Source organism: Rissa tridactyla, chromosome 9 (genome assembly GCF_028500815.1).
Source record: "Rissa tridactyla isolate bRisTri1 chromosome 9, bRisTri1.patW.cur.20221130, whole genome shotgun sequence".
Classification (NCBI taxonomy): Eukaryota; Metazoa; Chordata; class Aves; order Charadriiformes; family Laridae; genus Rissa; species Rissa tridactyla.
Genome location: NC_071474.1, coordinates 43,488,928 through 43,514,530, shown reverse-complemented (window position 1 = coordinate 43,514,530; position 25,603 = coordinate 43,488,928). Strand labels below are relative to the sequence as shown.

The window sequence follows — 25,603 nt, the reverse complement described above, 5'->3', positions numbered from 1 at the left end:
CCCTCCCCGCCGGCGGGAGGGAGCGGCTGCAGCGGGGCGCGAGGCGCGGGGCCGCCATGAGGTACGGGCGGGGCGGGGCGGGGCGGGGCGGGGTGGGGGTGGCGGAGGCGAGGGGCCGTGAGGGGGCGAGGGGGGGCGGTTATGGGGTGCTGGGGCGGGGAGGGAAGGGGCTGGGGCTGGGGCCGGGGCCGGGGAGGTGGGGGCCGGGGGTCGGGGAGCTGGCAGAGAGGGGTTTGGGGGCGTTAGGGGGAGAGGAGGGCTGCGGAGGTGGGGTCTGTCGGTGGGGCAGAGGGATGTGTCAGTGGGGGCAGAGGGGTGTGTCAGTGGGACAGGGGGTGTCAGTGGGGCAGGGGGATGTGTCGGTGGAGCAGGGGATGTCAGTGGGGCAGGGGGATGTGGCAGAGGGATGTGGCAGTGGGGCAGGGGGTATCAATGGGGCAGGAGGATGTGGCGGTGGGGCAGGGGTTGTCAGTGGGGCAGGGGGTGCAGTGTTGGGGTTCCTCGGGGACTGGAAAGCCCCTCTCAGCTGGGCAAGTTCACATTTGGGCTGATGGGGCAGGTGAGTTGGGGGGGGGGCACCCTGCTGTGGGGTGACACTAAAAGCTGAAGGAAATGGAAATAATTTGGTGTTGGGTTTGGGGAAAGCAGGGCTAGTGCTGGGGTGGAGGGGCCTGGGGCTGGGATGGGGGCTGTGTGGGGTCTGCATGCCTTCGGATGGGGTCCGAAGGCTGTTTTGGGAGGGCACGGCATCCTGGCACCCGACGGGGACCCTGTCGTCCCTGCCAAGTGGAGCCGGTGCAGCCTCTTCCCTTCGCTGTGGATCTTGGCATGGAAAACCCCAAATACTGCTAGGATCCTGCTGAGTGGCTGGCAGCCACGGCTACGTGATGCCAGGAGAGCCGGCAGCCTCCCTGCGTGCTGTGGCACGTCACTGGCGTCTGTGGATCCCTCCCCGACCTGAAGCTGTGCCCCCCAGCCTGGTGAGGAGGTGCTGCCTCCCGCTGTGCCCCCCTTCACCCGCTCGAGGTCTGCGGGTGGCTGGCACCGCGCACGCCCACTGTATTTTACTGGCACGATTTCCTCCTTTGGCATCGGTGACGGGAGCGGGGGCGGAGATGGGGGGAGCCCGGGGGAGACACAAATGTGCGACTGCAGCATCCTTCGCTCTCACGGCTGCATCCCTCGCACCTCCTCACGGTTGCCTTGGCAACCTCCTATCGATGGGGTATTTATAGAGGAGACAAACGCATACGCGTCGGAGCTGGCGGGGCGGGAGGACACAGCGGGACTGGGTGGGCGCCTGCTGGGTCAGCCCCCATCTCCAGGCTTCTCTCCGCTTGCGTGGCTGCGCGGGGGCAGGAGGGATGCTGCTCGTGTTGGCGTCAGTGTGTGCTGTGGTCCAGCTTTTCCTGCTCATCGGCGCCGGGGCGGAGGTGGTTAGGAATTTGCGTGTGGAAATAAAAATAAGCATCCGGGATGCCTGCCCTTCTCGCAGGCATCGCTCCTGCTTGTAGGCTTGTGTAGACCTGGTTTGTTGTTGCACTGGAATAAACCGTCTCTGAGCTCTGGCACTGGGTGCTTTGGCACAGGTACTTGGAAAAAAGTTAAAGATAAAATCTGCCTGATGCATTAAATGTGTTGCCTGATGTATGACGTGGGTTATGGAGCTGGGGGTCCTGACAAATCTGGTCTTGTATATCCTTATTTCTGCGTCTCTGTTCTCCTGTCTATTAAAGGGGGAGAATGCCTGTAACAACGAGCAATACAGAGGTTTTGTGTGGAAACTGTGGCAAGTTTTCCATGCCGTGTGTTTTTTTTATCCTGTGCGTTTGGGTCTCTTTGTAAAAACTGATGACAACAAAAGCAGGTCAGGTAGTCCCTGCTCAGAGCTGAGGCAGCCTGTGGGGGGATGCATGGATCCGGAGGCTTCTCAGCTGCTCTCGTATCCCCTAGAACCACTCAGAGAAGTGGGCTTGGGTGCTCAATTTATCAAGAAGAGTCCTCCAGGTGTGGGCTGTGGGGCGCAGAAGGCGGCAGACCCCTCCTGTGTAATTCCGGTGCTCTGCCGCTTTCCCTCGCTCCTGCTTAAACTCCAGACTGAGGTTTGCAAACTGTTGGAAAGAAACTGCTTTCTGCCTCTGGAGACAGCTCCGGGCTTGCCTGGCCTCGTGCCACTTGTGGTGCAGGAACCTCGGAAAGCCACAGGAAAACCTGCTGTTGGCGGGGAGAGGTGCCAGATTTACTGAGGAGGCGGCTGTTGGTGAGGTGAGGGAGCGCCTGCTGTGGTGATGTGCACCGGCCCTTCTGCGTGTCTGGATTCCTGCCTTTGACGTGAAATCAGAAATGCGTTTCCAACCCCTGTGCATGGCCCTGTGCTGTCCCTGACCTCGCTCCAGCTGAACGGATTCAAGTGCTTTTGGGATAACTTTGAATAATCTGAAGTCCCGCACCTAAGATTAGCATGCGGTTTAGTTCCTGCTGTTTCTAACCGCATTTGTTCCTTCATCCGCAATAAATCCCTGTAGGAGCTGGTTAGTCCTGTCCCCTCTGTCTCCTGGCAGAGTTGTGGCTTTGCCACAGCAAGGTGTCACACAGGGTGAGAGGAGACAAGTTCGCCCAGGATGGTCTGATTGGTGGGGCATCGAGCACGGGGAGAAGATAAAGCGTGAAAAACAAGTGAGTGAAACTCCTCCTGTGAGCAGAGAGGGATACACTCTGCTTGTGCAGGACTTTGTTTCACTCTTGTGGGGTTTTGTTTAATTCTGTTTTTGAAGTACAAAAGATGCTTATCCAGCTGGAGAGCTGTTGTCCTGGGTGTGCAGGGAATTCTGTCGCTCTTGGTGCTGCCCTTAGCTTGGCCCAACAACCTTTAGGAGACGCATATCCTTTTCTTTCCGGCTTTATGGCAGTGGAGAAAACAGTATGGCCCTGTTTGTTGCAGCTTGTGCGTAGGAGTTGCAGAAGGTAGAACTGGCACGGCTGTGAAATGGATTTAAAACAGGATGACTTGCTTTACCTGGATCCATCAATCTCTTCTGGAAGGGAAGAGCACCCGGCTGCTCCCAGCAGCTTCTGACGTGCAGGACGTCTCTACTGATGAGATATGGGGACTCTCCCTCATCCAGTTCTTCCCTTCCTGCTTCCCTTTGTCTGGGCAGGTCCCCGTCCCTTCCCCAGGCTGGTGCAGCACAAGTACGGCAGGAACCTGCCCCAGGCTCTCAGAGAGCCCAGGGTGCCCTGAGCCCCCCCGGTCCCTCCAGCCACATGATGAGCAGGGAGGCAGCAGGATTCCTTGGCTCTCCGAAGAGGCACTGCTTGGCCAGGGACTGTCCCTGCTTTCTGCATGAATCTGACCCTGGGCAGTGGAGGCTTTGGGCTTCAGCGGGGGGAAATTTAAGCTGTCAGTGACTCTCCTGTTTTCTTCCCTGCAGGTAGGCAGGACCCCCCCCCCCCCCAGTAGCCGAGTGAGGCAGCATGGCAAGTAAGTGTTCTCCAATCAAGATGGAGAGGTGGCGGTGGTGCTGGAGAAGGGGGATGTTTGGCAGCCACCTCTCAAGGAAGGGGTGCCTGTGCTTTTTGCGGGGATGTTATTCTCTGTGGGGAGCAGATGCCATGGGCCGTTACCCCTGGATGAGGTCTGAGGTCCGGCCTGACTTGTGCTTCTCTCTCCCCTGTGCAAGGTGGGAGTCAAGAGGAGGTGCTGAAGGGCCGACCTCTCCAGGACTCCCCGTATGCTGCAGCATTTCTTTATTTGCGTGATGCTTGCTGTGCAAGGCAAGCCTCCCTGAGGGCTCACTGGCCCCTCTGCAGGCGTTGCCGGTCTGCGCTGACTTCTCCTCACAACGGTGCTCCTCATGGCCCATGACTGGCATCCCACAAGCTGCCCATCCTGGGGGCCACACTGCCTTGTGTGGCCGGTGGCACTGGGGCTCTGCGTTCCCAGTGGATGGGCAGCTGCCGAATTCGGCCCCACTGGGAGCTCGCTGCATCCCGCCACCTGAAGGAGTGCCTGGCAGATGGGGCTGCTGGGGGCCAGTGGCTAAAGCTGGGCTGAGACTGGCATGGGTGCAGGGTGGAGGATGGCGTGTGGTCTGTAAAGAGCTGGACTCAACCCTCCCTCCTCGCTCTCCTGGGCAGCCTGCGCGGAGGCTGCATGCAGCGATGTGATGGGAGCTCAAGGAGGCCGGCGGTTGTGAACGGGGAGATGTAGAGATCTGGCTGGGATCTCGGCATTTGCTTGGGCTGTCACCGGAGCCAGCTATGAAGGTGGAGGCAGTAGCCACACTGGGCAGGAGGAGGACCCCAGGGGTGACAGGTATGCCTTCTTTCCTTATCTGCGCTGTGCTAGGTGGGGGAGGGAGCAGAGATTTCAGGCAGTGTTTTTAAAAGGCAGTTTTAATCTTCTGTTGATGAGGAGGGACCGTGCCTTCCTCCACTGCTGCCTTTTCTCCCTCCCAGAGCTCAGGTGCTGGCTCACCAGCACCTACTGGTTGTGGGAGGTGTCCCTGTGGTGGCAGTGTCCCCCGCCAAGCAATCCCCTTTGTGGTGACCCTGAGGTGCAGGAGGGTGATGTGGTGGTCAGCACGTTCACCGTCGTGCGCTCCCCGGCAGCGTGCAGCCCTGGCTGTCCCTCTGCAGACACAGCCGCGTGTCATTCTGCAGAGAATGCCATTCAGCCAGGCCGCAGAGCGGTGGGGTCGCGGTGTGGCCAAGCCTGCCTGCCATCAGGGGCCAGCAGCACCTCAGGAAACCCAGCAGGGATGCGGTGAACCCAGCCCTGCTCCTGCTCCCCCTGCCTAAAGCTCCGATCTTTCCTGAGCACCGGTTCTCCAGCTGGTGTGGGGAGACTTGGAGAGGCAAAAGGGGTCAGTACTGAGGCTGCTGGGCTTGGGAAGTCCCCTCTGCCCTGCAGTGTGGGGACAGTACCTGCTCAGCTGTCTGCTCTTCATGTCAGCTGGTGATCCAGGCTGGATGAGAGTTGGCAAGGCTCTTGTTTCCTGAAGGCCGTTGGTTTTCCTGCTCTGGTCCCCAGGCACGTGGGAGCTCTTTGCACTGTCCGTGCAAAAGAGGGGAGGGAGCAGTGACTTGGTTGCTGCTTTTCTGCCATTTCTAGGTCCCTGAGGGAAATTGGATTTGGGGGGAGGCAGACATCTCTGTCTCAGCATGCTTGCAGTCGGGACATTGCTCGTGATACCTGCCTGCCTGTGTGTCTGTTTTTATTTCCCACCATAGTGGCCAGTTCAGCACGACAAAACAGGGAAGGGGTCGAGTGACTGGTATCTGCAGGGATGGAAAACCCTGACAGTGAGATCTGCGGCCAAGCTTGTTGCCCCAAGGTGTGCTGAGGAAGTTGAAAAGAGTCTTGGACTCAAGTGCTGAGGAGGGGAGAGTTGATACCGCAGCCTGACCAAGGTGGGAGGCAAAGGTGGCGAGGCCAGACTTCTCCACCAAAGGATGGGACGTTTGCAGGATGGATGGCGTCTTTGTAAAATTTCATCTCATTCCGGAAAGGCTCAAGAGAAGGTCAGGCCAACCTGTTCCCTCTCCAGCCAGGACAGCCCTCCTCAACTGCAAAAGCCAAGGCAAGCCGATCCCTGCCTTCCTGCAAGATGCCTTCTGTGCCTCTTGAAAATGCTTTTTCAGTTGTCCTTGTAAAAAAAAAAAAAAAAAAAAAAAAAAAAAAAAAAAAAAAAAGTCTGCATAATAAAGTCAATTCTGAGGGAAGGTCTCTGACTCACATCATTCATGCTGCTCTTCATTCACACCTCAGTGGTTCAGCCCTCTGCAAATTCTCTCACTGAAGCAAGCCATTAATAAATCACGGGGGGGAATGCACCTACACAGCACAAAAAGAGCACAGTGCCTCCAAGCACGGGATGGTGTAGCAGAGTAGTAGTTGCTTACGCCGTGATCTTCTCCCTGCCTTGACATTTACAGATACTCTCACAAACACCTTGCTGTATTGTTTTAGGAGCAGGATACATGGAAGGTACAGCAGAAGGAAACCTGCTGGTGTCTGGTAAAAGGCTCCTAATCATAGAATCATAGAATGGTTCGGGTTGGAAGGGACCTTAAAGACCACCCAGTCCCACCCCCCTGCCCTGGGCAGGGACACCTCCCACCAGACCAGGTTGCTCTAAGCCCCATCCAACCTGGCCTTGAACCCCTCCAGGGATGGGGCAGCCACAGCTTCTCTGGGCAACCTGGGCCAGGGTCTCACCACCCTCATAGTGAAAAATTTCTTCCTAATGCCTAATCTAAATCTCCCCTCTTTCAGTTTAAAACTGTTACCCCTTGTCCTAGCGCTACACTCCCTGATCCAGAGTCCTTCCACAGCTTTCCTGGAGCCCCTTTAGGGACAGGAAGGGGTTCTAAGGTCTCCCCAGAGCCTTCTCTTCTCCAGGCTGAGCAGCCCTGATTCTCTCAGCCTGTCTTCACAGAAGAGGAGCTCCAGCCCACTGAGCATCTTCGTGGTCCTCTGGACCTGCTCCAACAGGTCCATGTCCTTCTTGTGCTGAGGACTCCAAAGCTGGACGCAGTACTAATGAAAGAAGTTGGTAGCTCTTCACTCACTATTACTTTTGATCTTCACCAAGCTCTTTATTCTGTGTTACAGCCAAGCTGGTCTAATGGGAGACTCTGGCTGTCCCCTTGCCTCCTTGTCCCGCATCTGTTGATGTTGCTGCGGTGTGAGTTTGTTCATCTGGTTGATCCAGTGGAAGGCTGAGGCTGAGGGTGAAGGAGGTAAATAGATTTCTATGGATCAGCCAGGTGAATCGATTCATCCTCCTCAAGGGTAGCAACATCATTATGTAGCTGGGTGGGAAGAGAAGGTCCCAGCCTACTGCTGAGTGTGTTGAGCTGCATTACGGAAACACTCTCTTATGAAATGCCTGCATGGGATGTTTGAATCCTGGAAGGGTTGTGGTTTGTGTGGAGTTTCTGCTTTCTAGGCAACAACTTGTTTGTCTCTCTTGTGCTGCTGCAGGTCCTGTTAGGTACTTAGACCCCATGGAGCTTTCCCTCCTGCAGAATATGGAGGGAAAGGCTTTGAAAGGGCTGTGTCTCCTGCAGGAAGAAGGTGCTGTTCCTGCTCAGTCAGGCTTCCTGACTGCGTGCTCTGAGGGAGGATCTGATGTGGGCAACACAGAGTCTCCCAGGCTTTGGGAGCAGAGGAAGGTTTGTGAGGCCTCAGCACAGTAGGGATGAGGATGTGATGCCATCTGAGGAGAGGTTGCTCAGCCCCGTTTCAGTGATTCATGACCCGCTGTGTGTTGGGGATGTTTGCCCTTCTTGGGCCTGGGAGAAGACACAGTGGTTTGTCTGGGAGCTGAACAGAGACCCCGAAGCCACCTGAGCTTGCATGACCCCACAGCAGCTGGCAGTGGGGACACCAGCTTCCAGCAGGCTCTCTGCCCTCCTCCTGGGGGGCTGTGGAGGTGCGAAGCAAGAGAGGGGGCTCTGGGGTGATGCAGGGGGGGACTGTGGAATGAAGTGCAAGGCACTGTGTGTCCTGAGTCCATCTTGGTCTTGGCAGAGAGGTCTGGCTCTGTGTCCCAGCTTGCCCGGTGGGATCTCCCTTGCCCTGCAGCAAAGAGGTGAAATCCCGTCAAGGGAAGGAGGTTGAAAATCAAGTCTTTTTGGAGCCTTCCGTCTCTTCTTCAGCTGCCCCGTGTGGTCTGCAGCTGCCGATTCTGATGTCTCTAACATCTCAGCCCTGCTGGAAGGATGCTCCTGGTGCTGTATGTCTCCGGGCAGACCCCAAAAGCCCTGCGCCCCTCTGGGTGTGCTCTCCCTCAATGGGCACTCTGCTGTGCTAAATGAATTGTATAGCCCTGGGCTTTTGGCGTTTGGGATGCCCGTATCACCAAAATCCCATGGGAAGCCAGGTGGGAAAGCCAGAGGCCAGTGTGGGGTTGTCTCTGCTCAGCATCTCTCTGCCTTGTGTGTTGCAGTGTTTTTGGGGGCCAGGAATGCCCACTCGGTCCTGAAGCGCTTTCCCCGAGCCAACGGTTTCCTGGAGGAGATCCGGCAGGGCACCATCGAGCGGGAGTGCATTGAGGAGGTCTGCAGCTATGAGGAGGTCAAGGAAGTTTTCGAGAACAAGGAGAAGACGGTGGGTTTGTCCTGCCCTGCTCCCCAGTGGATGCGTGAGGCCTTACACCTTGGCAAGCTGGGGGCAGAGAAGGAAAGCGCAGGGGGAACAGCCTGTCCTGTTCCTTTTGTCCTTTTCTGCATGCCGTGGCCTCACTTTCCAACATGACTTTCCCTTCTCAGGCAATGCCCTCACCTGGGCATGGCCAGGACACCCTGCCCACAGCTGCCTGTCGAGCTGGCGCTCCCACAGCACGTGTGGGAAATTTGTGGTGTCGTCCCAGGCTCTCCAGGCTGGGGTTGGTGTTAGCCAAATTTCTCCCTGCTTGGTGTGGGGGCTGTTGGCTGCTGTTGAGGGACGTTCCCGTGATCTTTTGTGTTGGTTCCCACAGTGCCTCAGATGCTGGCAGCCCTGGTGAGAGTGGTGGGGGGGGTGGCTGAAAAACTGGCTCTTTTGTGGACTTAGGAAGGGCAGTGGTTATTGCTGGTGGTGGTCAGGGAGCCCTTGTCCCACCCACAGCACATGATGGTTGCTTCTCTGTTCCTGCCACAGATGGAGTTTTGGAAGGGCTACACCAACTCTGTCTACTCTGTCAAGGACCCCGGGCACAGCACGGAGCGCTCAGACGCTATGTACGTGGTGGTGCCCCTCTTGGGAGTGGCTCTTCTGATAGTCATCGCCCTCTTCATCATCTGGAGGTGCCAGCTTCAAAAGGCCACCCGCCACCGTCCTTCCTATGCCCAGAACCGTTACCTGGCCAGCCGAACGGGACGCAGCCTGCCCAGGGTCATGGTATACCGGGAGCGGTCGCAAAGCCAAGGGGAAACCCAGTATCAACGAGAAGCAAGCAACCGGGTGGCTGGAGACGGCAGAGCTGGGGGCAGCCCCCAGCAAGATGGCACCCTCTGCCCGCCGGAGCATTCGGTCTCCGTCCTCTCCAGACTGTCCAGTGCCACCCCTCCGCCTTCCTACGAGGAGGTGACGGGCCACCCGGAGAGCAGCAGCAGCGGTGAAGAGACCAGCGTCTCCTACAACGACCCGCCGCCCAAGTACGAAGAGATCGTGGCCGCTGCCCCTGCCGCGGGCAAATAGCGGCTCTGCCTCCCTCCTGCCTCTTCACACACTCACGCTCACCCACCCACCCTCCCTTCACCATGCTCGGGACCCCCTTCAGGTGCCAGTCGGCACCCCGTCTCACCTGTACAAGCTGGTGCCATCACACGATAGCCTTACCCTCCTAACCAAAAACGGCTGTCCCCGAGCGGGGTGAGGCTGGGCTGCGGGGATGGCTCCGGGGCCGGCCAGCCTTCTCCTGCCCCTCAGTCCCCGCTCACGTAAGTGCTGTAGCAGCCAGAGCAGAGTGGCAGCTTGTTCCTGGCTCAACGCGGGGGTCTCCCCATGGTGCATTTGATTTCCTCACTTTCCCCTCCTATAGACATCACGTTTCCCACGATTAAAACAGCCTCGCTGCCTCCCTGGGGTGCTGCTCAGCCTTACCCCGTGTCCTCGCCGGGCCCCGTTTTGCTGCTCGGGGCTCTGATGCAGGAGTTGGGGATGCAGGAGGGGTGCGGCGGGTTTCTGTCCATCCCCACCATCAGTGTCCATGCTCTGTGTTTGGGGAGAAAGTGCCTCCCTTGTGTGGATTTGCTGCCAGGTGGGAGTGGGGAGCCCGGTCCATCCTGCGGTGCCTGTAGTGATATTTGCTGTCTGGAGATCAGGGAGGATCGGTCAGGGAGGTGCTCTCTGATCTCCTAGATCCCTTTGGAAAGGGGGAAAGGCTCGTGTGTTTGTGAGGTAAGTGACTTTGGAGTAGCAGGTCCTTTTCCTGATGGTCTCCGCTTTCCCGCTGTGGTGTGCCGGGCAGCTGGAGGTCTGGCTGTGGTGGAGCTGGCTGATGGGGCCATCTCTGACCTCGAGCCAAAGGTGGTCCCATGGCTTTAAGTGGTGGGGGTGCTTCTTTTTCCTGGAGTGTGGCCTGTCTGGTGTCTGCCCCAGAGGTGGGATGCCGGCACAGGGAGACTGCGGATGGGCCAAACGTCCCCTCTCCCAACCTCTTCATCCTGCCTGGCCGCTCTCTTTGGGGCTCTGTCCTCCAGAGCAGGTGAAGGGGAACGTGAGACCCCTCTCTCGCGCAGACCCCTCTGGTGGGCAGAGTGCTTGGTGGCCGTGGCCATGGTGTGGAGGGCCTGCTGACAGAGGTGGCTGTGGAGGTGAGGGGGGACTGACCATGCCACGACACGGTGATGCTGGTGGGTCGGGAGCAGCACCAAACTCTGATGCGCCCGACCACCGGGTAGTTGTGGGGCCAGGGCAGGGCTGAGCCAGGTGCTTTGCTGTGAGACCAGAGTGTCCCCTTTTCCTGGGCAGCTGCTTTCGGGGTTGAAGCAACGGGGCTGTCCTTTCCCAGTCATGTCTGATGGGTTAAAAAGGGGGTTGTGCTCACGAACACCACCCCCCCCACCCCCCCACCCCCCCCAGGAGTAGCCCAGAAACTCCCAGCACTGCCACCCCTCGGTGTTCACCCCAGCACCAGTCTCTCCACCAGCACTGAAAGGCTATTGTACGTCCATCGGCTGCCTGCTCCCCGCTCCGTCCCAGCGATGCTCTCACAGCAGGAGAGCCCAGAGCTGAGGCTCGCCCAGCGTGGCCGTCCCTGGGGCAGGACACGAGGGGTCTGCGGCTGCTGGCACCTTGTCTGTCCCCTCCCAGGCCTTTATTCTGCCTTTCAGCCTTAGCAAATCGGGGTTATGGGAAGACCTGATAGCGAGCGTCGGGGTCAGAGCCTGGAAAAAAAAACGGAGGGAGACAGAAGGGCTCTCTGCATCCTCTGTCTCTGATGCTCGGTCATTATCCCTGCAGTTTGTATTCTGTAAAACTTGGTATATTTCTGTGCAAAAAAAAAAAGGTATTTATTAAAAAACCCTCACTGTCTGAGTGGCGCAGGGTGTCTTTTTCCCACAGGGGGGATGTCTCACTGGGCACAGCTGGATTTCCATCTCGCGGGGGTGCTGGGGCTCAGCTCTGAGGAGCGATGGAGGCAGCTGTGGGATGATGGCACCAATACCCACCCCGGGCACGGCTGCAGCACAGTCCCCAGTGAGGAGGGGACCATGCCTGGGGATGGAGCGTGTGCTGCTGTGGGGCTGGGAATGAACCCCACACATCTGACAGGAGCCTTTGACTTCCCTGGGCGTTTGGTGCACCCCTCGGTGGGAGCGGGGGTTTGTCCTGTGGGCCCTGAGCAGTCGGTAGGTGAAGCGCGGAGGGATTTCCTAAGGTCTTTGAGGGGATTTAGGTGCACAAGTTGCCTTGCTGTTCCTCTGTGTGCTCCTAAACCTCTTAGATAATCCCCTTTAAATAGCAAGACTAGGGCAGCGTGGGATTTATTTTAAGCCCTTTCGAAACGAGATTTTTACGGTCAGGTCTTGGACTCTGTGCCCATTCAGAAGTGTTTAAAACCGTCGTTCATCCCAAACGGATCGTTTTATCGCTGGGTACTCCACTGAGAGGCAGGAGAGATGAGCTCTGGCACAGCCCGGCGCTTGGATGGCCGCCATCTCCGCTCCTGCCCGGGCTGCCAGGGTGGCACAGGGACATGCTGGGGCTGGGGCTGCCAGGGGCAGTGCCAAGAGGAGGTGGGCTGAGGCCTCACCTGGCAGCCTGGGTTGGTTTCCCTGCGAACGCCCCTGTGCGTGGGGACCGGGGGGGTGATGCCCCAACCTTTGCTTCTGTCCCCCGGTTTTACCCCTGGCAAGAGCCATCCCTTCGCTCCGGCAAACTTGGTCGGTGCTGGGAGAGGCTGACCTGCCCGGGGAGGGCGGGGGTGTTCCCATTGCCCACGGGGGGGCGCCGCGCTGATGAGCTCGTTAATTAGCCCGGCTGCGGCTTTAAGGGCGGCGGGCGGGCTGCCGGGGGGGGCGGGACGGGGACAATCCGCCCCCGCTGGCAGCGGGCGCGGCTGTTTACAGGTCCCACGGTAGCCTTGGACTGCAAAAAATAAAAAGTAAGTGCCCCCACTCCCCACCCCACCCCGCCCCGGCTCGGCCAGCCCCAAAGCCGGTGGGTGCCGGGAACGGGACGGGGCTCTGCCGGCGGCCCCGGCGGGGGAGCGCGTCCGGCAGCGGGACCCTGGGGGACGAGGGGCGGGATGCCGCACCGGGAGGGCATGGGAGACCCCCCCCCCCACCCCGCCGTGTCCCGGAGCCGCCCCCCAGCCCCGCTCCCGTCCCTCCTCCCACCCCGCGAGTGGGGGGCTCCTCTCACGCGTGTCCCCTGGCCCAAGTTTCTCCGCTTCCCCCCCCACGCCCCCCCCCCCCCCCCCCCCACGCCGTGGTCAGAGCCGGGGTGCTGCGTCCGGGGTCCCTGGTGCTCCGCTCCTCAGCGCATCCCTCGGCCGAGCCCAGGGGACGCGGGGGGCGGAGGGGTCGCCCCGGCTCTGCGGCTTGGGGGCGGCGGCGGGCGGCAGGAGGTGACAAAACCCCGTTCCCTTCCCTGTCGTGACAACGTACAGCCCCAAACTGAAGGACAGAGCCGTGAGCGGGGTCGGGCCCTCTAGCAGAGGGCTGCTCCCCCCAGCACCCCATCCTGGGAGGTGGGGACGGGGGGGTGCTGGACCGGGCTGGTACCCCCGCCTGCCTCCTACGGAGCTATGGAGCATCCTGGCCTGGGGAGGGATGGGGAGAGGGAGGTTGTGGGGTTTCCCACCCCAGGGCAGGTTTTCCTGGCTTGCGGGTCTTCAACCTACTTACTCCCGGGCTTAAGTGTGCCGGAAATTCCCCGTCGCTGCAAATGGGAGGAGAAGTGCCAAAGCAGAGGCTGAGAAGCGGTTTTCTTCCGCCGGCGAGGAGGGGTTTGCTTGGCAATAGCTAGAAAAAGCCCTAAAGAAAGTTAAAGGAGGAAATCCAGCCACTTAAGCATTTTGTTCTTATGGGTTTTGACAGATGATTTTTTTTATTTTTTTTTTTTCCTCTCTTCTTAATAGCTTAGTGTCTCTGAGCCTGCTTCTCCCTCCCCTCCCTTCCCTCTGCTCTTTGGGAGCTGCAGCGCTTTCACAGGTGATTACAAAATGAACCAGTCTGCCCTCTCCAGATTTATTGTTATTAATATATGCTGGTTTCCCGGAGAGCAGGCTGAGAAAGCAACACAGGGCGGTTGCTCCTCTAAAGCATCAAAAATGTGAAGGAGAAACCTGATGGTCTCCACGGTGGTTGGGTTGTGGGGCTGGGCGTCTGACACAGGTTTCTCCCGTTGGACTGACACCGCTTTGGGACCGTCCCAGGACTTATTGCCCCGCTCCCGAGCTGGGGGGTTCCTGCAAAAATCCTCTTTCTTTGAGGTTTTGGGGAGAAGCGGGGTGCAGGTGTGTTGTGTCACCTGTGGGTTGGTGTCACCCGTGGGTTGGTGTCACCCGTGCCAGTGTTGGGTCTGGGCCGGGTGGTGGAGAAGGTGTGGGGCAGCAGGGGGGCTGCTGTGCCCCCGCACACCATGTCTCCGGCAGCGCCTCTGGGGCAGACCCAGTTGCGGAGACGGGGATCTCATCTCTGCGCGGCTGGGAGCAGGAAATGGCCGCGGCTGATGCCGGGCAAATTTGTGTCTCTCTAATTAAAAGGTTTTTAATGACAGAGGAGGAGCAGAGAGCAGCGTGAGGCAGGTGACCACTGGAAGCGCTGGTTATTGCGGACGTGGAGCCGGTTCTGCCGCCCTCGTGTTCCTGGCGTTACAGGGCCCGGCTGCCGCAGGGGACGGGATCGGTGGCTCGAGAGCCGCGTCTCCCGTGGTCCTTCGGGCTTTGGGAGGTGGTGCTGCTCCCCAGGGATTCCCCTCTCCCTGGGTGTTATCCCAGGGGGTGGCAGGGGGCTGGGGCAGGCGAGAGGGTCCGAAGCACCCCGAGAAGCAGCAGCGAGGGGGGTGGTGGGGGGCAGCCCTGGCTGCTGCCGGCGGGGAGCAGCCTGGTGGGCTGGAAACGCGGCGTCAGAGACCCGGCGGCTAAATATAGTCCCCGGACGTGATCTAAGAAGGCAGGGCCCCTGCACGCTCCCGCTCGCTCGCCTCCTCCCGTTTCACCCTCTTGAGCTTTGGAAGAGGAAAAACCTCTCCTTCCTCTGGCTGTTTGGGCTGTGCTGGGGCAGGTGGTCCCTCTTACGGTGGAGATTTTGACCTGGAAGCAAAGGGGGACCTTTTTGGGCATGGCGAGCTCAAAAGGTGACAGTAAGAAGGGTGCGGAGGGGCTGTGCGTGCATGTGGGACACTGGGGCAGCGCTGGGGTCCGTCTGGGGTCTAGCAGCCCTCGCTTTTTGGGGTTTTCTCCTTGGCTGCAGCTTTTTGAGAAAGAATAAAGAGTGGGAGCCAGGAAGGTGGTTATTTTGGGGGCTCCTCTCTCAAAAATATACATTGATTGCCCTCTGCTCGCATTGCTCAGTGAAAGCGTTGGGACGTTGTGGCCCCAGAGGGCTTCTCAAAGCCCCGGGACTTGGCAAAGGGGAAACTGAGGCACGGGACAGTTGTGTGTCCTGAGCAGCTGCAAAGGCCTAGGGAGTGTCCGTGTCCCATGTCCTGCTCCTGCTGTCGGCTGCCCCAGGAGCAGCGAGAGCTGGGGACTGTGTCCTCCTCGGTGCCGGTCCCCTCCTGGGAGAGAGCCGAGCCGGCGCTGGCCTGGCCGAGCTGATGTGTGCTTTTCTTTCTCCTCTGGGAGGAGGGTTCAGCATCTGGCAGCTCTGCTTGGGGCAAACTCCACCTTGGCACCGGTCACTCGAGGAGACGGGTGCTGGATCGGGTGGGGAATGGGGTATGGCCCTGGGGGATACTGCAGTGAAAGCGTGTGTGGAGAAAGGGTCCGGCGCTCAGTTTTTCCTGTGGTAACCTGGAATCTTATCACCAAAAGTCGTGTTTTGTTTTTAGAAAACCTAATTTTTTCCCCAAAGGTGTATGAACGCAAAAAATGTGCTCCCAGCCCTCCAAAAAACTTTACTTCTGTATGGAAAATATTATTATTTTTTTTCCCCACTAGTTTTTAGGGTACGCTGAACTGCTCTTCTCCCACTGGTGTGCTGAACTATTGTCCTTTCTTTGCTATGAATTGAGGCAATGGGTGCTAAGCTCATGATTTGCTCCCAGGACACGTAGGAGTTTCCTCACCTTGCCAGCCAGGAATTCCCACCCGCAGCAGCCCCTTGCTCCCACCATCTGGGCTTCGTGGAACAACCCCTTTCTCCAGGACAACTCTGATGGTGTCTGTCTTTTAGGTTGTTTCTGGCTGTATTTTAGCTGTCTTATACCACGTGTGTTATCCCCGTGCAGGTGCTGGTTTGGAAGAGCTGCTTGCTACCGCTTTCGCTCAGCTTTCTTCTCCTCTGTGTGAAACCCCAGGGTGCTCAAAAAATCTGAGGAAATAATAAAAAAAAAAAAAAGATGTGGCCGTTTTGGGGACTGGACCTGAACCGAGTCCGCTGTGACCTGCTCTTCACAGAAGCCATCAATCAAAGGATGCAGGTTCCCAACAGGCTGAAGGTAGCAGATGGCTTCAGCCCTGTGGATAAGGAGCCGGTGACAGAGGATGTCCCTCCTTCCTTTCGGATGCACATCCCTGATAGGATTTCTCTTGCAGGTAATGTCCTGGGTTGTCTTTTGAGGTGGCTGAAGGTTGGTGGGGCTCTACAACATCCTAGGGAATAGGATCCCTTTATAAAGTCCCCAGTGGTTTGCTTTGCAAGAGGAGAGGACAGGGGCAGATATTGTAGTTAGCTTTCTTCTGGAAGGTAGGGCAGGATAGTGGAGAGATGCTTGCGGAGAGGTGGGCAAAGGTGACCAACAGAAGGCAGGAGGGGTCTTAGCTCCAAAAGGTGAGGAGCAAAATGTGGAAGCGTCTCCCTCCACATCTCTTCCAGTTCCCTCTTGACCTTTGGTAGGGTCCCTGCTTTGGGATGCAGAAACATCTGGCCCCGTCTCTTCAAAAAACAGCTCCCAAACCTTGTTTTCCTGGAGCAATGCATCCGGTTGCTTTCCAGTCCATGCCTCTCCGGGCTGTCCTGCTGCTCGCACCTGTGGGACGTGGTTTTTGATGTACGTCTGGTAACAACAGACACAGGGTTGGTTCTCCTACATGAGCGGCTCGCTCTTCTTTCCTGTCCTGAGGGCATTCATGTTGGTTTAATTCTTCCCTCTTTCCTCTCTCTAGAAATATCAGATGCCAGTTTGAGGCCCATCCTGCTGAACCAGCAAAGAAAGGTCCCCTCTGTCGTGGTGCACATGTCCCCGGACTCCTCTGCGCAGCCCACCCACCTCAGGGAGCTCCCTTTTCTGCACGGAGACAGCAGATCAAACTCCCAGAAACGCAGACGATTGGTACTGTATTGAGAGCCGACAGGGGTTGCCTGTGGTGGGAAGGGGGAGCAATACTAGCGTTGGGTTTCTCCAGAGGTCTGTTATCAGCCCAAGCCAGAATTCATCTTCAGGAGTGCTGTCTCGTCCTAAGAGGTCCTAGGAGTGAGGGTGTAGGGGTGGTGGAATTTTTTCTGTCCCATAACCAGAACACACCTACATGCTGGGACATCAGTTCAAGCCAGATCTCTTACTGCATTTTGTGAGCAGGAGATAGGCTGAGGTAGGTGCAACCCCCCCACAACCTCCTTCTGCTGCTTTTGAAGCCCCTTTTCAACCACTGTTTCTCTTGGATGACAGATTTTTAACCTTGTGTGAAACTAGTTCAAAGAGAGGACTCTGACATGGGCAGGCAAAGGCTTGGTTTGGCTGCTGGACCTGCTGGTCTGCCTTCTCAAGGGCTTTCACCTCCCTGAGATTCAAGAGCCATTCCCGGATGCCTTAAGCTGAGGATTTTTGATCCGAATAGAGGTCAGATCAGGAGGGTCCTTGATGGTGACCCTCACCCTGCTCTGACCATGTCTCCCCACCCGCTCCACCATCAGCTCGTTGGGGCTCATGGTGGAGCATTACTCCCACCAGGGAGTGCTTTCTCCATGCAGGTGGGCTCCTGGCACTACAGACCATGGGGCTGGGCTCACCCTGTGCAGGGTCTCTGCGCTAATGCGGTTGTGTTTGATGCCAACAGGGCCATCACAGCAGCAGGTCGCGGCGAGAGAGGACTCCAAGCGACTGTGCCCAACTAGCCTTGTACAGCCATGAGCGGTGAGCATGAGTCAAAGCTGCCCGGAGCGGGTGGGGATCAGCATCTCCCGTCGTCCGTGATGCTCTGATGCTCTCTGGTGTCACTGCCTCAAGGTGGGGGGGTGTCCAGATTGGGGCAAGGCTTCTGGTGTCAGAGAGGTTTGTGCCAGGCAGCGTTGAAGGTCCCCAGGGTGATGAGCTGTCTGCTGAGATGCTCGTGGGAGAACTTGTCCCCTCTCGCAGCAGGCTGGGAGCGCTGTCGGTCCTTACCTGGCCACTGGGCCAAGAAGACCTCACTGCTTGCCCTGGCTTCTCCTGGTCTCCCTGACTCTGCCCATCTTCCTCTCAGTGCTTTGCAATGTGCTCTCCTGCTCCAGCACCAGCATGGCCCAATGCTGGGGGCTACGGGCAAGTGACGGCTGGCAAGCAAGGCACCAGGGCTTAACCGGGTTTCTACAAGGGTTGTTGAAACTTGTGGTGCCTTCCAGACAGGGCGGGATGAGAGCATATTTGCTTTTCAGCTCTTTGAGCATAGCTTGTGAGCAGTAGCATGGTGATAATGACCCTCTGCTCATGGCTTTGGGCTCCAGAGTCTCTCCAGTGGAGAAATTGTCTCTAACTTAATCCCAGGGCAGAGCCACCTTTCCCCTTAAAAGTCCAGGGTTGTCCTGGGTGGCAGGAGAGCTGCCTTCTGCAACCCCTGTGAGAGCAGCTGGTGAAGGTCTGGTGATCTTCTCCTGGAATGTCTGTCCTGGAGACATTCAAGGTCAGGCTTGATGAGGCTCTGAGCAATCTGATCTAGTTAAAGATGCCCCTGTTTACTGCAGGGGGGTTGGACTAGGTGATCTTTAAAGGTCCCTTCCAACCCAACACACTCTATGGTTCTATGATCACACAGCCATGGTTAGCTTCAGAAGAGTCAGGCGACTGCCTCTGAGCCTGGGGGCTGCTGGTGGGGGTTGTCCCACCTGGTGACGCGGGCGTCTGAGTGCTGATAGCATTGCCCAGAGATGCTTGGAGCTGCTGAAGGGATGAAGGGCGCTGCCAAACGCCAGGCTATGCCGACGCTGTACGAGGCCAGGAAATAACAGGCGTGACTCTGTGTGCACCCCAGGCCAGACGTGTGTCCCCTGCCCGCGCGCAGTGCCCCGCTCCCCCTCCTCGCGGAGGCGGGCAGGATCTACTCCATGCAGAACATCTTCCAAACCATGTACCAGCTGGGCCAGGTGCTCTTCCACCGCGTCCAGAACTCTCTGCAAGACCCAGTGCCGTCCAGGTGACTTCGCCTCGTCTCGAGCCACTTCTCTGTCACTCTGCAAGGACTTGCCTTTGCCTTGCTGAGGCACGAGCTCTGTCAACCGCAGGCTGTGTGGCGCAGGAGCAGGATGGCTCCAGACTCTCCTCCTCGCCTGTCCTGTCCTGTCCCGTCCACCAGCTCCGGGTGCCTGGCCCAGGAGTGCCCTGTGCGGCCAGCCTGGGTGTACCCTGCTAACCCAGCCCGGCTCGTCTCTCCCGCTTAGCTTAACACCGGTTCCCTGGGCTCCCCAAGTGATCGAACGCCGCCTGTGACGTTGCTGGGTTTTCAGCTGCTCCTCACTGCTAAGCAAGTACTAATTTTTATGCGTGCCTTGATAGCCTGACGGAGAGAAATGTGTGAAGGGAATCAGAATCCAGAACGGGCTGCCTGACCCAGGTCCTGTCCCTGAGACACCCTCTCCCGCAGGCTCCCAACACCCTTGGCTGTGTCTTGGTTGTTCTTAATTAACCTTTTCCACGAACTGGCTTCACCGAGTTACTCGTCCCATAGCCGGTGCCTGTGGGCAGGGTGCTGTACGCCTGCGCGCTCGCTGGAGCAGGTACACAGTGACCTCAATCTCTCCAGATGTGCTGGAGCAACTACCTCCACCACACTCTTACCTGAGCAAGTGCAGTAAATTCAACATGTTTAAAGACATCATTGCAGCCTTAAGGTGTCCCCACTGCTCTAAGGCTGCTGAGCACCGGGAGGAACATCTCAATACTTCGACTTCTCCTTGAGCAAAGCCTGCAGGCGGAAAGGGAGGAGGGCGAGCATCCATCATCGGTGCCATCAGTGGCACATGCTGCCTTCCCTCCCCAGCTGGCGCAGAGGTGCAGGCAGCAGAGCTGGCTTCTGTCTGCGGACAATGCAAAGCGATGACCCTGCTTTTAACCACAGTAGGCTGACTGTCTTCAAATGTCACTTTTTTCTTTTTTTTTTTTTTTTTTTTTATTTTTTAAAAAGTCTGGGCATGCCAACAGATGTGGTTAGTGGCTACGTTAAGACCTTCTCCCTCCTCCCATCGGCAGTAGTAGGTTTGGGCCATGGTACCATGAGAGGTGGTAGCTCACGGAGCTGCTGTAACACAGCAAGGTGAGTCCTGGGCCTTTGCCCAGGTCTCGATGTCCCTTTGAAGCCAGCCACCTTGAAATGCCTCTTCTTGGTCCTTTGCATCGGTTCGGATGCGTACGGTATGTCTTCAGTACGGCAGCTTTGTACCCCTATGCCACAATAGAAACAAACAAACAAACAAAAGATTGAGCTGACTTGTTTGTCCTGAAATTTTAGTAAAGAAAAGTCTGGTCTTGGGCAGAGACTGGAATATTTGCCTGACAGTGACCTCTTGAAGGGTATGAGTCATCGGAAGGTAATTCCTAGGCTCTACTCTAAAGGGCGTTCACCGGTATCGACTGGGATTTTTCAGTCGGAAGCTGCAGGACGCGTCCCTTCTTAATGGCTCTGTGCTGGGGGAAATTGGATTTTCTTTCTGTTGCGACTTTCATTTTTCACCACAGCTCCGTTACGTGGAGGTGTTATCTCGCAAAAGTACCTTCAGGCAGTGATTCACTGAATCGCCGCATGCTCTTCTGGCTTGTCTTCAGCGACATCAACATCATGTTGCAAACGGGAATAAATACCCTCCCCGAGATCTCCGAAGGGGTGGTGTTAGACGCTCATTAACCCGTATGGTATCAGCGAGTTACTGGTGTGCATAGAGGGGTTCTGATTCTAGAAGACCTGCTGTAGTGGCTGATGATGATAGGAACAACAGACCGAACATGGCAATTTTGGTTTGTCTCACTGCGGATCCACTTTATGTTGTGGCTGGGGGCTGTGGGCCCTGCGGCAAGGCTGTGTCTCCAGGGCATCCCCTGGAGATCCACGGTCTGTGTTGCCTCTGCCAGAGCAGCAGCCAATCCCAGCGGCGGCCCCTTTGTTTCCAGGGATGGAAGGAAGTGGTGCGTGCTTGGGTTGCTTGTTTGTGTTTCAAGTTGCAGGTAAAATTTGCTATAAGAGCAAAAAGTGATGCCTTTTTTTTTTTTTTTTTTTTTTTTTTTTTTGTCAGGGGGGTGGGGAAAGTGAGCTTGTGGTATCTGGAAGTACAGGAGAGGAACAAACCCTTGTCTCGGCAAACACAGACCCTTTTCTGCTGGCTGATGCATTTGCTCAGATAGCTCCCCCCAGTTGATGGCTGCTTCCCACCAGCAGGATCCTCACCTGCTGGTGTAAATGAGATCATCCCTCCATTTCGGCATTGGCCCTGTGATCCGTATTTACCTGGCTGGCTCTAAAGATGATTTATCCATCCCTCAATGAATTCCTGTGACTATAGAGAATGGATGCTCGGTAAATACCATATTTTCTCTCCGTTGGACCTCTAAAGAAATACAAGCATGCGTTTTCCCTCTTGTCTGCCATGGCATGTGCTGTATGTTCCGTTGTGATCACTACGGGGTGCGTGGTGGAGGGGTGCGAATGTGCATGATGGGGGTTAACAAGAGATGAGTAGATGCTGTGCAGGCGCAGGTCCTCTCTCCTGATGCTGCACCCAGAGAGCACATCCCGGGCATGCACACGCTACCTGCATGGCTCAGGTCCTGGTGGCGGTGTGGGGGAAGGCAATTGCTTCTCTCGAGCAGCTTTTGTCCGTCTGCATCTCTGTTTTTCTTCCCCCAGCTCCCAAGAGGCCGGCCCAGCCCCAGAGAGCACCTTGGAGGAGGTCGGGATGGCTGAGATGGCGGCAATGCGAAAGCAGGTGAGATGGGGGTGAAGGGCTGCGAATGTTTCCTGGGAAAGCCATAGGAGGGTGGGAGAGGAGGCTCCAGGGCTCTGTTGCTCAGTCCTAATGGGCTGGTGTTGCCAAGCTAGTCCTGGCTGATACTGCTAATGGAGGGGCAGGGGAGGACTTCTGTGTGCGTTGAGCCATCAAGCTCCTACCCTGAGGCTGCAGGAGACCACCAGACCCCTCCATATGCTGGCAGTGGAGGGCTCAGATGCCCTTCTGATGGGAAGGACCTTTTCCTGGAGCATCCTCTCGGGGGCTGCGGTACTGCTCCTAATTCTCCCACACCGAGATAGCTGCTGCTCTAGAAGAGGAGGACCTGAGGGTGATGGCAGCTCCCATCCTTCCATGCCTTGCTGGGTTGTCGCTGGAGTCCTGCACTTTGCCGCAGGGCTGACAGCGGCCCCGCTGCTTCCCTTGCAGCTGACGAGGATCTCGCAGAGGCTCTGCGTGCTGGAGGAGCAGTGCAACGCCTGGCGGCAGAAAGAAGCCCTGGTCTACTCCGTCCTGATCTCCGCCTGCCTCATCAACACCTGGCTCTGGCTGAGGAGATGATTTCCCGTGCCCCAACCTCCCCTGGCCAACCCTGTCAGGGTGGGTGAGGGCAGGGAGAGGATCCTTGCTTGCGTACTTGCAAACAGTAAACCGACATGTTTCTTCTTAACTTGACCCGCTTTTTGCGCTGTAGGCCCTTGAGGATCGGTGTCCTTGAGGCCCTGATCACGATGAAGGGGCCATCCCTCTCCCATGGTCTAGCATCGGAGGTGGGTGCGGGACGCAATGAAGCTGGACCTCATGCCACAGCAGCTGGAGAGGGGTGTCCGGGAGAGGTGGGGTACGAGGAGTATGGCCTGACAGGCGTAGCCCCAGGGCTGGGCTGTGGCTGCAAATGCTCAGTGTACACGAGCAACCACCCTCACGTTTGACGGGGTCAGTGCTAGTGTGGGAAGCTGCTGTGAAGAGCCCAGGTCTCATAAGAAATTGGTGGCTGGTACACAGGGGTGTCCGTCCTGCACAAAGCAATGGGAGACCCCCTGACCCTTGGTCTGTCTGCCAGAGGAGATGTAAAACCAAGGTGTTGTGTGTTCGCGGGCATGGAGTCCTGTTACAGTCTTAGACTGTGGTGGGACCAGTCGCCTGACCACGTCCCAGCTTGGATAATTCAGTTCTGACCCCACAAAAGTCCTCAGCCAATTGCTGTGGTCTGTTCCTCATCTTCCACCCCAAAAGCTTGTGTAGAGTGGTTGAGTGTTTTCAAACTGCTGGTGGGTTTTCTTTTCTTCCGTGTGCAACTGTTCCTTGGTGGAGGTGGTACTGCCATAGGTTCTCCCGTGCTGTAGCCACTGCCGTGGGAGGTATGGAGCTGGAGGAGCCAGGAGCTCCCATCGCTGCAGCCGCCGCTGTGCCACTGTCTCCTCGGCTCCCATCCCGCTGGAGGTGGTTCAGCAGCGGCTTTGCAAATATTCAGATCCAAAGTGACTGTAATAGTGTTGTTGAGGTCTGGGCTTGTCCAGAGACTTGGCTCTTTCCCAGAGAGATTTAAATGGGAAAACTCCCCGTGGTGACTCTCTGGACTATAAGACCTTGTACCAACAGTGATGGCACCAGACAGGCCATGGAAAATTGCCCATTTGGGCAGCAGCAAATATTTGTTAGGTTGCCAATGCCAGAGGGCAGGATCGCTCCCAGGTCTGCTGCCAAGCTGTAACTTCAGCGATGGTGCAAGAGTGCAGGTGAGGGGAATTCTTGGCCCAGATGCTCTTTAGCTAAAAACAAGCCCAGTTCAACAGCTTTGCAGTTTCTTTCCTTCTGTGGAGTTCAGTAACACTTAGATCTGAGGTGACTTTGAGGCACTTCTGGTGGTTCATCCAGCGCGTCTGCTGGAGTTGTGCTTGCAGGCTCTGGGGGCAGGTTTTGGCATTGGCTTAACAGGACCTCTCTGTTCCACCTGTAAGTAATTGTAACTGGGTCTGTAGGTCATCCAGGTGTCCCAATGTCTTATTTACAGACATGGATGCCCGGGTGTTTTCTGCCTGCAACCGCATCAAGCATCCGTGACTGTAAATCTGGCAGCTGGACGTTGACTAATAAATAAATGTCCCACAAGTAATTGCAGGTCTGAACCTGTGCCTGGTAGCTGAGCTGAGGAGAGGCGCTGAGATTTACTGGGGATGAGAGCCAGGATGGCGTGGTGGGCTTGGCAGGGGGTCTGTGAGGGATGGGAGCACTGGTGCAGGGGTGGTTCCGGTGGCCTGTGGCTCAGGGAACGTGGTCAGGGTGACCAGGGGACCTTACACATCGGGTGTGCATAAAGGGGCTGCCAGGAAAGCAGGTACATCGTTTGGCTGGTTTCTCTCCTCTGAGAATTGCAAACATGTTTTGGAGGAAGCTTGTGGTGTCTCTTCTTTTTTTTAAAGCTGTATTTTAGGGGGAGAAGGGCTGACCCTTTGGGGGATGCACCGCCTCCGAAGTGTGGATTGAAGATGTTTGGAGGAGAGGTGGTCAAACTGCATGTGTTCTCAAAGGCTAATTATTGGCAGGTTGGAGGGAATACGATAGGACTTTTATGTATGGCATAAATCCTGGTGTAAATCTGGAAACGCTGACACATAAAATGCGTATTTTAATAAACTCCGTGTGTTCTGGACGTGTTTCTTTTACCAACCGTGGAGTCTGATCCTGGTCTCCCCGTGGATGGGAACAGGTAAGGTTTATTCCCTTGGCAGCAGGACTCTGACCTGGTGCTGGATGTCTCAGCCACGCGTTCTTATTTAATCGGATGCTGGATTTCTGGCACCTCTAGATCTACAGGCTGTTTGGCCCGCTGGTGTAAAACACGCCTGCCAGCCGTCCCGGCTGTGGGGGGATCTGGAGGAGGAGAGTTTCTGGTTAACGCTGTCCCTGTTGGGGTGCGATGCTTTTATTTATTTCCTTCTTCTCTTCCCTGCCTCCTCCTCCTGGCTCTTTGTCCCAGCGCGGCACGTGTGGCAGGGCTGGGTGTCTCCTGGGGTCACTGCCACAGCGATGTGCACGGAAAACAAAGCGTCTTGTGTGATATGGTGTGCGGGAGCTGCCAGGAAGCAGCCCCTGGAGTCTCCTGTCGCTTTTTGAAGGCGGCTGCAGGCAGGGAGCGAAAGGAGAGGTGGGAGTGGGGCACGTGCCGCTGCCGCCGGTCTGCGAGACCAGTGCCGGGGTCTGTGGCGTGGGGACAAGAGCAAGGTGACACATCCCTCGCTGCTGGGGGCTCACCCAGGCAGCACCCAACGCTGCCGCCAGCCCAGTCCAGGGCTCCAAAAAATCCACTTTTTTCCTTCGGGCTCTCTGCTGTCCAGGTTTTCAGGGAGATCAGAACAAGTGGAATTTAAGGCTTTGAAGGTAAAAAAAAAAAAAAAAAAAAAAAGGGGAAACCTTTGATAGAGAAGGGACTCCAGGTGCTGGCGCTTTCAGATCAGCCCTGCACACAGCAGGGCTCCATGTGCCCATCAGGAACTGATCCGGCCTCAGCTGCCCCAAGTGGCTGGAGGAAGAGGGTAAAAATTAACCTCTTCCTTATTGCCCTGGGGATGCAAATTTTTTTGCTAACCGGTTATTAGAATAGCTTTGTGAACAAAATACAAGGGCAGAAGTTGGTGAAAGATGTGTTTCATGATCATCTCCATCTCCTGCAGCTCTCTGTGCCGGGACTCCGGAGCAGCACATCTGGTCTTCTGCTCCCTTAGCGTGAGAAGAGGGAACTGGATGGGTGGGTGTTAAAATGTGGCTGCTCCTGCAAACTTTCCATCGTGGCAGTAGCTGTGGCACAGCCTGTGAAGCAGGGATGGAGTCACCAGCTTTGTTTTTCCCTAGGGCAGAGGGCTGGGAAGGGAGCAGAAGCAGGGGGCTCGGGAGGCAATCCCGGTGCGTCCCCTCCTGCGGCAGGACCTGAGCCCATCTCGGGGTCGGCTGTGCCTGTCCCCGCCTGGGCAGTGACACTTCCCCAGGGTTTGCTGGGGACTCAGGAGCCGCTGAACACACAGTTGCTCAAGACGGCTGCGCTCTCCAGCCGGGCTCTGCCCTGAGAGATGTCTGGGGTCCCTCCAGCCACCGAGGAGGTGACAGAGGGAGACGGGGACGCGTGGGTAGGGAAATGGAGCATCCCTGAGCAGCGTGCTTCCCTCCTCCCCTTTCATCCCCTGGACACAAAGCTGGCTGCTGTTAACTCCTCTGAAGTGCGCTTTGCTGCTCAGGGCGTCGAGGATGCTCAGGGGATGGGCGTGCTGTAGTGATGTGACGAGGCAGAGGGGCACGCGCGTGTGCATCCTCCCCG

At 57.1% G+C, this 25,603-nt stretch overlaps 3 protein-coding genes across 6 annotated transcripts in view; 2 read left to right on the top strand and 1 right to left on the bottom strand.

Moving 5' to 3' along the window:
• The window catches only part of LOC128914844 (thymosin beta-15A homolog), a 195,681-nt gene extending 193,617 nt beyond the window's left edge, over positions 1–2,064 (bottom strand). The window contains exon 1 of the mRNA XM_054214488.1: positions 2,058–2,064. The gene's annotated coding sequence lies outside the window, so the exon portion shown is untranslated. The remainder of the gene's footprint in view (positions 1–2,057) is intronic.
• On the top strand, positions 11–10,494 carry PRRG3 (proline rich and Gla domain 3). Of its 2 annotated transcripts, XR_008468447.1 has the most exons (4): positions 11–61; positions 3,432–3,481; positions 4,138–4,315; positions 5,233–5,643. XR_008468447.1 is itself a non-coding variant. In XM_054214486.1 (3 exons), exon 3 carries the CDS (start codon positions 8,648–8,650, stop codon positions 9,185–9,187), a length of 540 nt encoding a protein of 179 aa, XP_054070461.1. In that variant the 5' UTR covers positions 14–61; positions 7,956–8,116; the 3' UTR covers positions 9,188–10,494. The 2 variants fall into 2 exon arrangements, 1 of the variants encoding a protein (XP_054070461.1); XM_054214486.1 differs by lacking the exons at positions 3,432–3,481; positions 4,138–4,315; positions 5,233–5,643 and adding exons at positions 7,956–8,116; positions 8,648–10,494 and having other exon boundaries at positions 14–61.
• A 1,522-nt stretch (positions 10,495–12,016) lies between these two features.
• Positions 12,017–23,956, top strand: FATE1 (fetal and adult testis expressed 1). 3 transcript variants are annotated; one of them, XM_054214481.1, is made up of 7 exons: positions 12,017–12,098; positions 15,392–15,698; positions 16,269–16,435; positions 17,160–17,236; positions 18,330–18,491; positions 21,192–21,270; positions 21,721–23,955. In XM_054214481.1, the coding sequence occupies exons 2-7, from the start codon at positions 15,503–15,505 to the stop codon at positions 21,850–21,852; spliced, it is 813 nt and encodes a 270-aa protein (XP_054070456.1). In that variant the 5' UTR covers positions 12,017–12,098; positions 15,392–15,502; the 3' UTR covers positions 21,853–23,955. The 3 variants fall into 3 exon arrangements, with proteins under 3 accessions (XP_054070456.1, XP_054070455.1, XP_054070457.1); XM_054214480.1 differs by lacking the exon at positions 12,017–12,098 and adding an exon at positions 14,158–14,296; XM_054214482.1 differs by lacking the exons at positions 12,017–12,098; positions 18,330–18,491 and adding an exon at positions 14,158–14,296 and having other exon boundaries at positions 21,721–23,956.
• The last annotated feature ends 1,647 nt before the right edge of the window (positions 23,957–25,603 follow it).